This window comes from Erpetoichthys calabaricus, chromosome 2, assembly GCF_900747795.2.
Source record: "Erpetoichthys calabaricus chromosome 2, fErpCal1.3, whole genome shotgun sequence".
Lineage (NCBI taxonomy): Eukaryota > Metazoa > Chordata > Cladistia > Polypteriformes > Polypteridae > Erpetoichthys > Erpetoichthys calabaricus.
Genome location: NC_041395.2, coordinates 283975846 through 283991143, shown reverse-complemented (window position 1 = coordinate 283991143; position 15298 = coordinate 283975846). Strand labels below are relative to the sequence as shown.

General features: G+C 39.5%; 1 protein-coding gene across 3 annotated transcripts in view; it reads right to left on the bottom strand.

Annotated features, from left to right (window-relative positions):
- LOC114647125 (golgin subfamily A member 7B) overlaps positions 1-15298 on the bottom strand; it is a 157774-nt gene that overhangs the window by 66821 nt on the left and 75655 nt on the right. For 2 of the 3 annotated variants that reach the window (XM_028795658.2, XM_051922951.1), the window contains exon 4: positions 1792-1893. The exons of the other annotated variant lie outside the window; for it this stretch is intronic. In XM_028795658.2, the coding sequence (XP_028651491.1) occupies positions 1792-1893 (102 nt within the window). The remainder of the gene's footprint in view (positions 1-1791; positions 1894-15298) is intronic. 3 annotated transcript variants of the gene reach the window in all.

Here is a 15298-nt window from a genome sequence, read left to right as displayed (position 1 = left end):
AAGTGATAAAGCATAGGTGAACAGTTTTATTAAACCATATTTAATGAAGACAAATTGTCGTATTTGGGTATGTTTTGATGACTTAACATTATCTGTGTCCATTTTCATGTATTTTGGTATTATTTGAGCAAGAATGGGATGATTTATTGAGCCCAGGGAATGCTTACATTTTTTTTCTTCTTAAATTAATAGTTTTTAATGTTTGCTCTATGGAAGTTCACCTTACAAAAGGTTTTTCATTAACAGAATATCTTTGCAAAGTGATGGAACCTGTACATAAAAGGAGGGGCCAATAGTCCCAAGGAAATTGTTAGCCTAGACCTTATCTTCTGGACATAGCTAATCTTTTAGAAAGGATTCATTGATGTCTGGGGATCCAGGAGTCAGTCATAGGCCTTTTGGGATAAGCCAGAGTGTTAGTCACTCAAACCACATGTGCGAAAGCAAAGTAAAAACATGTAACATTTAGTATCATGAAGGAACACCATCTCCAGCTCAACCTGGCAAAGAAAGACCTCCTTGTTATCCCAAATGTTCTGTTATTCAGCAGCATATCTCTGTTCATCTTGGCTCATTATCACTAACACAAAAGCCAAGTCTGTATGTAAACTTGGGGTGGTGAACAATGGCTAGCTGTCCTTCAGGAATCATGCTACTGTTGCCTCTAAATCAGATTGTTTGCAGATTCACTCTATACAAAATCTGTAAGATCAGACTGTATCTGACAGAGTATTCGACACATATCCTGGCCCAGGTTTTGGTGCTGCCATGTCTGGATTACTCCATATCTCCCTTGTTACCAAGATGTTGCAGATGATTCAAAATGTAGCACTATGTCAATCGTTGAACTGGCCAAGGCAGGCACATGCCAGTCCTCATTTTACATTAATACATTGGCTTCCTATAGTCACACATGCTAAGTTAAAATCATTGATGGAGGCACTTGTGTGGGCCTGTGCTCCTTCTTGACCACTCAGGTCTGTAGATGAATGGCGTCTAGTGATACCACCTCTGCATGGCATCAAATCTCAATCCAGACTTTTTCCTAGCTACTGCCCAGATAAATTTCAAATTCTGACTCCCTCATTGTGTTTAAGAAGCATTTTAAGGCTTTCTTGTTTGGCGAATTTCTCAATGATATTAGTTATTAGGTTTGTAACCTAGCTATTGTAACTGGCTTGTATTTTGTTCTGACCTCTTTTGGATAGAAGCATCTAGTAAGCAAATAAATGTAAATGTAAAATGTAAGTAATCAGATCTGGATTTAAAAACTAAAAGTAAATCAGGTAGAGAGCACACTGTGGGTAGATGTATCATAAAAGAAAAAATAAAGAGGAGAAAAAAACATGGTGGTAGCCCCCTGATTCGAGGTCTTGTGGTGGAATTTTGGGGGAGTATGTACGTTTTTTTTTTTATTTTTTTATTCCTAGCATGTGAGGCATAAATGACTTTCTGCCTTCTGACCTGTGACTACATGATGTGTCAGGGATTCCATCGACACCAGGAGGTGACCTATGAGCAACTTTTAATTTCAAAGTATGTTTTTAGGATGTTGCATAATGTCACAATATTTTTTGAAAACAGATTTATCCTGGGCGTACTGTAGTGATGAACAACCATTCCAGATTTGCATGAGCATCTGAAACTCACAGCTTTAATCCCTTAATTCATCTGCTCTCTCATATATTAATATATTTGATTTAATGAATGCAATTATTCCTACAAAAGGAAAAACAAACTTAGACAACACATTTACCCAACTTTCAAATCTGTCAGCTTTGAAAAGGATACCACTCTCATGCCCCTCTCAATGGGGTCTGTGATGAGCAGGCCTCGTGGAGCATAAATCTTCTCATTTTGTTCCTGAATGTATCTGGAGATCTTCTTCAGCACCTGTTGGTAGACCCAAGAACACTGCAGTCAGCCTGAAGCCAGCAGAAAATCTTTGACCATTTTCTTAATTGAGATGGACTTGTGAAACCAAAGCAATGTCTTTAAACTGCACCACTGGCACACTCCCTTACTCTGAGCACATAACCTGCTCATACTGGAGCTGCATAACTCTAAACTACAGAGATTCAGATAGATGGATATATAGAGCTTTGGTATGGTGGCATAGTTGTCAACACTACTATCCCATTGCTCCAGGGAGAGGACTTGATCAGAATCTGGCATATATAAACTCTCTCTGTATCCTTGTAACTCCTCTCTACATACTTCTGTATCTTAATGCAGACACTGAGATTTGCATGGCTTTATAAATGAACATTGGGTGGCCTTTGGTTCTCTGTGGCCCTTTTATGTGCAAAATCTATCAATCCCAGGATCTATTTTTGAGTCCATTTTACCCAGTTCAGTTTTGTGGTAGCAAATACCTGAACAGGACACCCGTCTATCACAGGTCTCACAGTCATTCATGAGGAGAAATATGGAGTCCCTGTGGGGGAGATAAATGAGGGATCGGGACAACATGTCAACCTCCAAAATAAAACAAAAGTGTCCATGTCCATGATTTTTACAAGACAGTGTCACATATGTATTTTAACAGACCTCTGCCCCTTCCTCCCCACTTCACGTATTATGGTGTTTACAAGCTGCACAGTCATAAAGGCTGACATAAATACAGCTAAAATAACCATCTCAAGGGTGCAATTCGCCATTGTAGCCTCAAATCATTTACCTGCTGACTCTCTTTTTGTCCTACTCTATACACTGGCCCAACTGTGCCTGCCATTTCAACTCTCATTTCTGTTGAGAAGGATTTACCCATCCATCCATCTGTTCATTTTAGAATTCACATAACAAAATTTTGAGATTGCATGGAGCCAAAGCTTATCCTGGCAGAATTTGGTGCAAGATAGTTAATAACCCTAGTTGGTTTGTCTGTCCATCACAGGGCACTCTCACACACGCCCATATGTGTTCCTAGCTGGGCAAATTAAAATCGCCAATCTGCCTAACCTGCATGCCTTTGGGATGAGGGAGAAAAACATAAAAACTTCTCTAATTCTCGACTTTAATGGAATGATGAAACATCAACCCTGACTGCTGTGCTACCATGCCATACATTTCAGTATACACAGCAAAAAAAAAAAGAATATAGACCTAAGTTGTCAACAAAAAGATAAAATATGTTCACAAAACAATCGAATGAATCAGTGAATTATTACACTGCATTTTGTTTGGCACAGTGGGCTCTGAAACATACATTCCATACATCATAAATGACAGAAGATGATTAATTTTGACTTCCTGAACTTATGCTGATGATGCAGTGGATGGACTATAATATTGCCTGAGCCTTTCTCTTATTTTTTTGAGATGGCCTAGCATGTTGCTAGCTGTATTATGGTCTTGTGATTTCATCTTAATTTTTATCTATTGTTGTGTTTCTTCCTTTGCTTAAATAAGGAGCAGACAAGGAACTGCATTTACAACCACAGGCCAGCAGGTTGGGTTTCAGTCCCTGAAAGAGCATGGTCTGTTCTTTAAAATGTATATTGGTTGTTGCTGTAAACTACACTTACTTTTGGAAGCATCAAAACCATTTAAACAAGCAGAACCAGGAGTGATGGGCTGGTGTTGGTGCGAGAGTACAGTTTAGTACAGCTAAGCCTCACCTAAAAAGTTGATAGCCATAAATCAGCCACGCCTTTCAAAGGTCCATGAAATGAAGGAGGCAAATATATTTCAATAAAATACTGAAATACCTGGTCCTGCTGCCAGGCTATTCTTCTCATGCCAGAAGGGGGTATTGCACCGCACCCTCTTCAATGCTATAAGCAGCTGTCCCATTGGGAGCCTTGGGTGAGGTCTGAAAATAACTGAGGTGTGTTTTTGGCATATTCCTTCAAAGCCACATGGTTTGAAGCTCACGTAATGAAGTGGATTTAATTCACTTTGTTTCACTGAAGTCAACAGACAAGACAGCTGCTTTCTAACAGTTTCAGGTGAACACGCACCATGTTTGTACTGTACAAGCATGTAGTTTACCTGTGCCATAGACTATTTGAGCTTTGACTGTCATGCTTATGTGTGTTTATTTAACCGATGATTTATGAGTCGCACATTAAGTTAAGCACAGCTGTTCACACTTACTTAATGTACTTCAAGTGTGAGCGGACTGGACAACCTGATTTAATGAAGGACTAGGAGATGAATGAAAGTCTTTAAACATAACTGTAACTGTAAGGCAGGATCAAGCACGGGTAAAACATGTGCCAAAAGAAATCTCTCAGTCCAAAAGTTAGTTTTAAAAGATTTAGTGAAAATTCAAAGCAAATCGTTCACACAAGAATAAAGAATAAAGGTTGTTGCACACGTAGAATAAAAGGCAAAAAATTAGGAAAAAATGTATCTTCTCTAAACTTAGCTTTTCTTGTCAAACTTTAGTTGTTCCTATACTGAAAGATGCTTTACTTCTTCTTCAGTACGCTTTAAACGTACAGCACTGCAAATCCAATAGAGCACGTTGTCTTTCATGTTACTTAACACGTAAGGCATGGTTTAAAACTGTGTGCCCTCAACGCCTTACACATGGCAAGGAAGGTCACTAACTGAGTATAATGTATAGTCAGAGAGGCTAGAAGTAGTTAGAATATACCAATTCAATTCAATTTAATATAACTTAAATAACTAGCAAATGGCTCTTACAATAACACAAATCAATGACTCTGTTGCTAAAACCAAAATTCTAATGCTAAATATAGAAACTCGGAGTAGCTACCCAACATAGCTTACTTGCTTATAACATACCTGTAATTGTTATAAACCATTCATCCATTTTTAAGCTATTTTATGCATTAAACAATCACTGGGAGAGAGCTGTACTGACTACTGTACCACAATACTGCCCATAGTTAGAGCCACTAGGCAGAAGTACATTGTGAAATCTAACCGCTGGGGGGAAAACCAGCTCAAGTTGGTGCTGGTCCCAAGCCCAAATAGATAGAGAAGATAGTGCCAGGAAGGGCATTCGGCTGTAAAAGTTCAGCCAATACCTTAATGATGGAATCAATCAAATAAGCTTCAGAAAATGTTAGGGTGTACTCCGCAGGTGACTCACTGGGCCTCGCCTGACCCCTGTGGAAAGTGAGCAAGTGCTGTCAGTCCAAGGGTGGGCTCAGTTAAAGAAGTTATTCCAGAAGAAGCAAAAGAAGAAGACAGTGGAGAGGAAAGGAAACTGTAAGTTAAAGGTAATAGTGTGGACACTGAATGTTAAGGCAATGACTGGGGTAGGAAGAGAGTCGACAGATTTGATTACAAATAGGAAAGTGGGAGTCTTGTGTGTTTGTAGATAAAAGGGAAATACTACAAGAGAATTGGGAGGAGGCTTTAAGTTGTTGTACAGTGGAGTAAATGAGCAAGGGAGAAATGGTGTAGGTATAGTAGTATTCAAAAAACAAAAAAATAGTCTTGTTAATGTGAATAGGAGGAGTAATAGGGTGACATGTGTCAAGCTGGGCCTTTGTGAGACTGTAGTTAATGTCATTTATGCATATGCTCCTGAAGTGAGCTGTGGGGAAGAGGAGAAGGCCATTTTCTGGGCACAAATGGATGAAGAGCTTAGAGCAGTACTAGAAAGTGGAAAGGTTATTGTTGGTGATGATCTAAATGGTCATGAGGGAAAGAGTAGAGTAGAGAAGATAGTTTGGCATGGCAGCTGATTTGGCACTAGTTAAAACATTTTTTGAAAAGAAAGTAAATTAGCTTGTGACTTTCAGTAGTGGAGGAAGGGAAAGCCAAATAGACTTTGTAATGTGCAGAAGATCTCATTTGAAAGATTTAAAAAAAGTGTAACAGTGCAGAATAAACTGGTGGTAATGGACTGGGAGATCAGAATCAACAGGAGAATAATACCAGAGCAAATAACACCAAGGATAAACTGGTGGAGATTAAAAGAGGAATAGCTTTGGAACAGGTTCAGGAAGAAAGTTTTAAATGAAGCACAGGCATTTAAGGGTGTGGAGAATTGGTGGGAAAAGAAGAGCAAAGAGCGGGTGAAGAAGTGTTGGGTAGGACGACAGAAAGGAGCCCAACTGGGGACAAACAGATATGGTGGTGGAACAGAGACGTACAAGACGTGATAAATAATAAAAAGGAGGCAAAGAAGACATGGTACCAATTAGGGAAGAAGGAAGATACAGAAATGTAAAGGAGACAAGGAATGAGGCAAAGAGGGCAGTGGCAAGAGCCATGGCACAAGCTGTGGAGGAGCTGTATGAAAAATTCGGAGACAAAAGAGGGAGAAAAAATTATTTTTGGAATAGCAAAAACTAGGAACAAGGCTGAAAAGAATTTAAGTCACATAAAGCATACGAAATATGACCAAGGTGTGGTCTTAAATGAGTATGATAGGACCAAGAATAGATAGAAGAGGTACTTTGAAAAGGCGTTGAATTTTGGGGATTTGTGGATGAAGTACCAAATGATGGGCTAGTACCAAGAATAAAGAGGGAGAAAGTAAAGGAGGCAGTGAAAAGAATGAAAAATGGAACGTCAATAGAACCAGATGAAATACCAGTGTAAGTGTGGAAGAGCTTAGGAGAAGAGGGAGCAGATGTGTTGTCGGATCTAATGCAGAAGATCTATGAACAGGAGAGAATACAAGAAGAATGGAGGAACAGTGTGATTGTACCCATTTATAAGGAGAAGGGTGATAGTCAAGATTGTGGAAAGTATACAGGGATAAAGCAGATGTCACACACAATAAAAATTTGGGAAAGGGTTATAGAAAGAAGACTTAGGGAAGAGACCACCATACAGGAGGAGCAGTTTGGTTTTATGTGTTTCAACCACTGCTAATGTCCATGACTATCTTTTTGTTTCACCATAATGAAGTGACCGATTCAAACATTTTGGCTGGAACAAAACAGGCCTGTTTCCAAGCCTCTTCTTGAAGCACCTCAGCCTTTCCATGTATTTGTTAAAGTCCATCAACAGTACACCTGATTCAAATGAATGAGGTAGTGGTTAGTTGAACCAGGTGGGCAAGTGGTGCAATTTAACAAATAAATCAACATACAGAATGGAAACTATGAGTACTGGTGTGTGCGGAAATGGCTAAGGTAACATGCTTTGACAAAAAAGTGTCAGCAAGGCTATCATTAGGGAGCAATATCACAACAACCTAGAATTTCAAGTTGTGTTAAAGAAATTTAGAAAAGCCGGGCAAATTGAAGATGGAAAATGCACTGGAAGACCCAAAAAGCTGTCTGCATCTGATGAGCAGTACTTAAAAATCATTTCCTTAAGGGACAGAAGGAAAGCTAGTGAAGTACTTGCTCAGCATATGCCAGAGTCATCTGGCACCAAGTACTTGCTTTGACCTTGTGATGAAGTCTTAAATGAAATATTCTCATAAGGCATTTTTCAGCTAGGAAACCATTCTGGTGAAAAGACAACATGTAATTACAGTGTAGCTGTCGCAAAATATATGTGTGTGTATATGTAAATTTGATACTTGAATGTGTAGATAATACTTTCTTTTCAAGTGCTGCTTTATTTTATTTATTTTTGATCTCAATGTATTTGTACGTAAGTATACAAAGTTGGTCTGAAGAGAAGGGGGCTGTGGTCATGTGATCAGGTTCATTGGTGGAGAGGAAATGCACATAGTGAGACACATAATGGACGCTAAGCTGAAGAAAGGTGTTTTGTTTTAATAACATGGAAATGAGTGCGGTATCAGAAAGACTATAATAAAGACTCCCGAATTTCTGGTCAGATGGTGCACACCGTATGCTTTAATTTTGTTATCCTTACACCTGTGTAACTCAATTATTGTTTAATTAACTAGCTTTATTTTATTTTAGTTTTTCACGGTGTTTGACAGCTGTAAAAAAGAGAGAGCAAATAAATACTCTTCAAACATCAGTCGGAGCGTGGTCTCATCTGTACCAGGAGAAAACTTTCATGAGCAGCTACATGCAGTACAAGAAACTTTGTAAAGTATGGAGAGACAACTGGTAACAAAATGTCTTAAGAAGTTGACGAGACCACATTACACATTTTTAGTTTACAAAGGCACTGCATTGATGCCTGTCAGCAGCTCTCTGCAAAGAACGGTCAGAGGTATGTAATGGTTTGGTGTGCCAACAGGTGAGAAATATAAACAGATGTTAATGCATCAGGGTGTACAGTATACTCATGAAAATGGCCTATTCGCATAAATTTCATCTTTCAGCATGAAAATGACCACAAACACACTGTAAACACAATTATGACGCACTTGGACAAATACAACACTAACAAATAGCCGCTTCAGTGCCCCAGGATTCACAGAAATTAAACTGTATAGAATCACTTTGAGAAGGAAAAGTACAAAAAACAGCCAAAGTCAAAATAAGTCAAATCCTGTGTGACAGGGCAAATGGGCAGGCGTCCTGGTCGGGATGGATCAGGGTTTACTAATATGTTGGAGGCACAAGATGGAAGATGAACATGGCCCTGCCTCAGCCATTAACAATAATCGGCTCAGCAATTAACAGTACCCGGCCGGGAGGCCAGTGTGATGGAAGGACAAGCAGAGACAAACTGTCATAGCTACATCCTCCTCTGACGGGCAATGCTACCTGTACATACGCCTGCAAAGCATGGTAGAAACTGTAGTCCCCTGGGGCAGCCTTCCCCCCCCCCCCCAGGGGGTAATGCAGGGATCTGTGATCCCTACTTTGTGAGGTTTCCATTTGATCCGGAAGTGCTTTCAAAGGGCTATGCCCTAGTATCAGAGCCTCAGCCTCAAGTTCAATTTGGGTGGAAGGGGGCAAAGCTCACCTAGGAAGAATGGAGGAAGGAAAAGAAGAAAGAAATTGTTTTTTGTATTGTGCTTGTTGCCAGTACCATAAAGAGTTCTTTGTAGAAGTAATTATTTGTAATGAATCCTTTTATGTAAAACTGAGACTTGTGTCTATGAGGTTGTGTTTTGGATTTGGGATACTGCAACGGTCTCTACTGGTCACACCTGAAAGAAACCTGGAAAAAATTACACAAGAGTACAATAAATAAATTGTACAGTAGTGTATCAAAACAATTCTGCAAAAGGTCACACAAAACGATTTGCTTTAAATGCACTTTTTTTTGTCACATTTCACTGTATCCGTGTTTCCATGTGTTTATTATTATGTTATATAATGTTGTTACATTATACACTTACCTATTGACCAGAAAACTAGGTTTAAAAATAATTTAAAAAATAAGTTAATAAATAATTAAATTGGGCAATCTAAGATGTCTACTCAGTACTGTCCGTATTTTTAATAAGGTAGTTATTCCAAAAAATCCAAACTCCACATACACTCTAAGTAACTAATCCTGTTTGTTTTGCAGAAGGACAATATTGTGAGTATGATATCCCTTTAAATGTATTTCAAAGGAAGCAAAACTGACAATGGTGAAAACTTTACTAGAAGTGGCAGCATCTAAGCATGTTCCAAGTTTTTGGTTCCATAGTCAAATTCGAAAATTTGTATAAAATTTACTGTTTTAACAGGTTTCTAACTGCGTCTCTGTGCTCTTTTTGAATAATTTATTTTAAAGTGTGACCATCAGTGGGCGTACAACTCCTCAGACCCCGGACACAACAGACACAGAGCCCATGTTCAGCAGTACACACGTTTATTTATAGGGGGGGAGCTCTTCTCCCTCGCTCCCTACAACAGCACAGTACAAAGCAACCAGCAGCACAGTCTACAGCACACTGCACTATCCTTCTCTTCTCCTTCCTTTTCTCTCTCTCTCTCTTTTTTCATTCTCTTCACATCCACTCCTCCTCCAACAAGCTTTGTCCACCTTGTTGCAATTCTGGCTCACCTCTGTGAGGCTGGCAAGTGCTCTTATATTGGCCAACCTGGAAGTGCTTCTCCTCTTCTGCCCACATGGTCTGTAAGCACTTCTGGGTAAGGTGGAAATTCCATGCCATATGGCTCCTTAGTCTTTGCAGTGCCCTCTGGTGGCACTCACGGTGCCCAACAGGGCTGAGGTAAAGCATTCCAAGTCCTATGATGCCCTATGGGAATCAAGGGCACTGCTGCAGCCCAGGGGAGCTGCTATCTAGCATTCTGGGGGAGGCAGTGCCCGAAAGAAGCTGCCTTCTGCCATCCTTCTGTCTATTTGGTGTCACAGCCAGATTGGGCTTCCAGCCATCCCTTACAAAAGTAACACCAAGAATCAACTGTACTGATTCATGTTATAATTTGAAACACTTCACAAAAAAAAGTCACATCGTAATTACTATTTGCTTAAACCGAAAAGGTTCAGCTCCTTCATCTCTCCTCATAGCTTATACATCTTGATTCCTGAAGCAGCTTAGTCACTCGTCTGGACAAAGCTGTTAACAGTACTCCAGAAGAGGCCTCACTAGTGCACTATATAACTGAGTTATATAGTGAGTTATCTACTCTCTCTACTATATATATAAAATCCAAAGCCTAAAAGTGCAACAATTTCATGTGACATTTTTATGTGACGTTTTTTGTCATGCTTTAAATTGGACTTATTTTAAAACCTACATGGTCATATGAAAAAGTTTGGGAACCAAATTTCTGTCCAAATTCTTTGGATTTTTGTTTATCATTGGCTGAGCTTTCAAAGTAGCAACTTCCTTTTAATATAGGACATGCCTTATGGAGACAGTAGTATTTCAGCAGTGACATTAAATTTATTGGATTAACAGAAAATATGCAATATGCATCATAACAAAATTAGACAGGTGCATACATTTGGGCACTCCAACAGAGATATTACATCAATACTTAGTTGAGCCTCCTTTTGCAAATATAACAGCCTCTAGACACCTCCTATAGCCTTTGATGAGTGTCTGGATTCTGGATGGAGGTATTTTTGACCATTCTTCCATACAAAATTTCTCCAGTTCAGTTAAATTTTGATGGCTGCCGAGCATGGACAGCCTGCTTCAAATCATCCCATAGATTTTCGATGCTATTCAAGTCAGGGGACTGTGATGGCCATTCCAGAACATTGTACTTCTCCCTTTGCATGAATGCCTTTGTAGATTTCGAACTGTGTTTTGGTGTCATTGTCTTGTTGGAATATCCAACCCCTGAGTACCTTCAACTTTGTGATTAATGCTTAAACATTATCCTGAAGAATTTGTTGATATTGGGTTGAATTCATCCGACCCTCGACTTTAACAAGGGCCCCAGTCCTTGGACTAGCCACACAGCCCCTCAACATGATGGAACCTCCACTAAATTTGACAGTAGGTAGCAGGTGTTTTTCTTAGAATGCGGTGTTCTTCTTCCGCCATGCAAAGCACTTTTTGTTATGACCAAATAACTCAATTTTTGTCTCATCAGTCCAAAGCACTTTGTTCCAAAATGAATCTGGCTTGTCTAAATCAGTATTTGCAAACAACAAGCAATTCTGTTTGTGGTGTGAGTGCAGAAAGGGCTTCTTTCTCATCACCCTGCCATACAGCTGTTCTTTGTGCAAATTGTGCTGAATTGTAGAACGATGTACAGATACACCATCTGCAGCAAGATGTTCTTGCAGGTCTTTGGAGGTGATCTGTGGGTTGTCTGTAACCATTCTCACAATCCTACGCATATGTCGCTCCTGTATTTTTCTTGGCCTGTCAGACCTGGGTTAAACAGCAACTGTGCCGGTGGCCTTCCATTTCCTGATTACATTCCTTACAGTTGAAACTGACAGTTTAAACCTCTTAGATAGGTTTTTGTAGCCTTCCCCTAAACCATGATACTGAACAATCTTTGTTTTCAGATCTTTTGAGAGTTGCTTTGAGGATCCCATGCTGTCACTCTTCAGAGGAGAGTCAAAGGGAAGCACAACTTGCAATTGACCACCTTAAATACCTTTATATCTCATGATTGGACACACCTGTCTATGAAGTTCAAGGCTTAACGAGCTAATCCAACTAATTTGGTGTTGCAAGTAATCCGTATTGAGCAGTTACATGCATTCAAATCAGCAAAATTACAAGGGGACCCACATTTTTGCACAGCCAGTTTTTCACACTTGATTTAATTTCATACAACTAAATACTGCTTCACTTTGTTCGGAAAACACCCCAATACTCAGATGTTCCTAGGAAATGAAAGACATACCACTGTTATCTTTTTTGTTGAAAGTACAGTAAATTATTATGCAGGCTGAGAGGGGTTCACAAATTTTTCATATGACTGTATATATATGTTTGGTATCATTCTTTTCAGAATTTATCAAACTTTAATGTGATGTTGTTAGATTTTCAGATAAACTAAAAAATATCAAGAACTCATGTCCCGCAAGACGAGACATTGTGCCAAGAGATTTAACTATGCCTGAGACTGGAAATAAAAGACAAAGAGTAGGAGAGCTGCTGTACAGGCTTTCAAATGTTCTAAGCGCCGTGAGAAATGCAGATCACGTGGCAAGGTAGCAGCAGCAAGTCAGCAGCTGATTGAGCAAAGAGGAGGTAAAAAAACAAAACATTTGTTTCCCATTGTATCACTGTTTCTCCTTGGGGTGCATTCAGCCCCCCTTTTCACAATGCAAGCAGCAGAAACACAAAGTGGCTGGTGCGTAGCACAGGCCAGAGGGGTTGGCGAGCGAAGCAAGCAGGGGGGAACCCCCTAGTATAGCTTAAATAACATGGATTTTTTCTTCTCACACCCCAAGAAGGGTGCATCAGGTTAATGAGATTTTTAAGATTTGGCCCCTTGTGGATGTGAGTATGGACTGGTATGGAGTCCAGGATTGGTTGCGGCCTTAAGCCTGACAGAGCTGGGATAGGCTCTGACTCCCTGCAACCTTAAATTGGACTAAGCAGGTTTGACAATTTCATTTTTCTAAGGAGAAGTCTTCTTTGTTGAATTACCAAAATTGTGTCAGCAAAATAGCCTTTTTACACTATTCAGAGGTTCTTCAGAGGTTCTTAGTTATTATGTTATCTATTCTATCTAACTATTCAAGCCGCATAGCTCCTCTATTATAGCTCCAAGCAGCTGCCTATTTAGAAGCCTACCCGCTCATTTTCTACCTCCAAATTACTTCTTTGCCTTGCAGTCCTGCCCTGAAGCCTTTGCCGCAGTTACTATTGAAAGTACATGGCAAATAACAGCTTGTGCTGCACGCCGACATCTAAAGATATCATTACTTTTTCCCTTTATTATAGTCTCTTGTAAACCAAGTAACTCATTGAGCCTACACTTAAAGACAAGGCCCTGTCAACAGTTTTTTTTGAAGACTCCTTGTTGTTCTCAAACTGGCAGGATGGAAAAAGAGGATGACTTAATCTCTCCAATGTAAATGCAGAGAAAGTGAATAACTGCATTCTTTTTATTTGCGGAAGACATTCCAGACCATAAATGTTTTAAAAACTGAATATTGAACAGCGAAGGTATCTGCATTTCCGCTCAAGGTTTAAAAATGTGCAATGCTCAGGGCCTGAGCTAGCCCACTGAGGGCACTTGAGTTTTGTACCATTCTGAAAATTTAAATTCAATCTATTTCCTGAATCCATTATTGCATTGTAGGGTCTGCCCTAGCCACATTAGGTTCAAGGTGGCATCCAGCCCTACAAAATACACCCGTCTATCAGATGGTATGACTAATAAAATCAACCTGTACATCTTTAGGATGTGGAATAAAAACCAGCTATAGGGAGAGCATCCAAAATCTACACAGGCTTGGAATTCAGCCCAACATCTGCAGGGATGTGAAGCAGCAGCACTAACCATTGCCCCACCGTGCCACCCAGTTACCTCCTCACCTTCATTTTTTTTTTAATTCACATATAAAATCTATGAATAAGCTGCTAAGGTTGAAAAACAAAGATACAGACTCACAGGTCAAATAATACACCCAATCAATCAATCAACTAATAAATAAATAACTAAGCAAATATTGTGCAGATATTTCAAAATGAATTTACATCGGGAGGAAGCAATTGCCTGATAGCAGTGGGCAGACAAGATCCCCAGAGGTGCTTCTTGGCACAAAGTGGTGGATTGAGCCTGGGGCTAAAAGTGCTCCAAAAGACCACTTCATGAAGGGGATTTTTCATGAGGGCATTCAGTTTTGCCACCATCCTCTTTTCTACGCCAGCTTTCAGTGTGCCCAAGGTTCACCCTGTGAAGGAGCAGGCTTTCCTGTTAAATTTGTTGGAGCATTGTGCTTCTTTTGAGCTCAAGTTGCTTCCCCAGGACACTGCAGCGTAGAACAACACACTGGCTACTATGTACTGAATGAACATTTGCAGCAGCAGTTCGCTGCACACATCAAAAGACCCAAGTCTCCTTTATGACTGTCATGTACAAGACATTTTTCTCAGCCGTTGTCTACTTTAAAATTGTTTAGCACTTTATAATTGTCATTACCTTTTATTAGTTATTGAAGATATGATAAATTGATACCATACTGTACATCAAGGTTTTCCATTGGAAGAATGCCTTGTGGTCATGAAAGAAAAGTACATTTGGTAGGGTAGGTAAGGGCACTATAAAACAAAAATTAGACATTACAAGCAGGCGGTTCTACAATCTGTTCTGATGCAGTAGGATTACCAGACTTTTACAACTAAAAACCAACTGCTAAATTGTTGTGGTCTGCTAGATGTTCTCATGGTCTAGCTGGTATTTCACATTTTTGACTTTTACTAATTTGTACCTATTCTAGTTATGACCCTTACTGTGTTCAAACCTTGCCAACTGCCTTCTGGTGGTAAGACACAGAATAATCAGTGAGTTGAGCAGCCCCAGGCACCACCATTTGTCCTTTAAGATTAGTAATGCTGTAATTTAAATAGTTCCACCACTAATTCAATTTTCTGAACTTTAGAGTCACTGTGTTGTTTAATAGACATGTTTCTGCAATGTGTGAGGAAAATCCACATTGAGCGCATTTACATGCACACACAAAAATGGGAAAAGGCAAGTAACTCAGTTAAGGCATTAACCCGGTCTTTTAAAAAAACGGCATTTACATGCATGACTGTACTCCCTTGGCCAAATGCTCTAACATCATAAAAATGTGTTAAAAAAACATAAAATATAATCAATGTGAATCCAAAAACTAGCATTGAGCCTGTGTCTAACAAGACTTGCTGAGTTTAGAGCTGTACTTTCAGCTCATCAACATAAATCTAGCAATTTCTGAAATACTGAGACAGATTGTTTCAACCAGGAGAAGGAATAATGTGACTGAGCATTTGCCTCAGGAAATTGATCTCTTTTGATATTTTCACCATTTTCTACCCATGGATGATGGGTACATGTGTGAAGCAGAGAGCAAAAAATATCCTCAGACTATGAAATCCTTAACTGTAAACTGGTTAAAGATT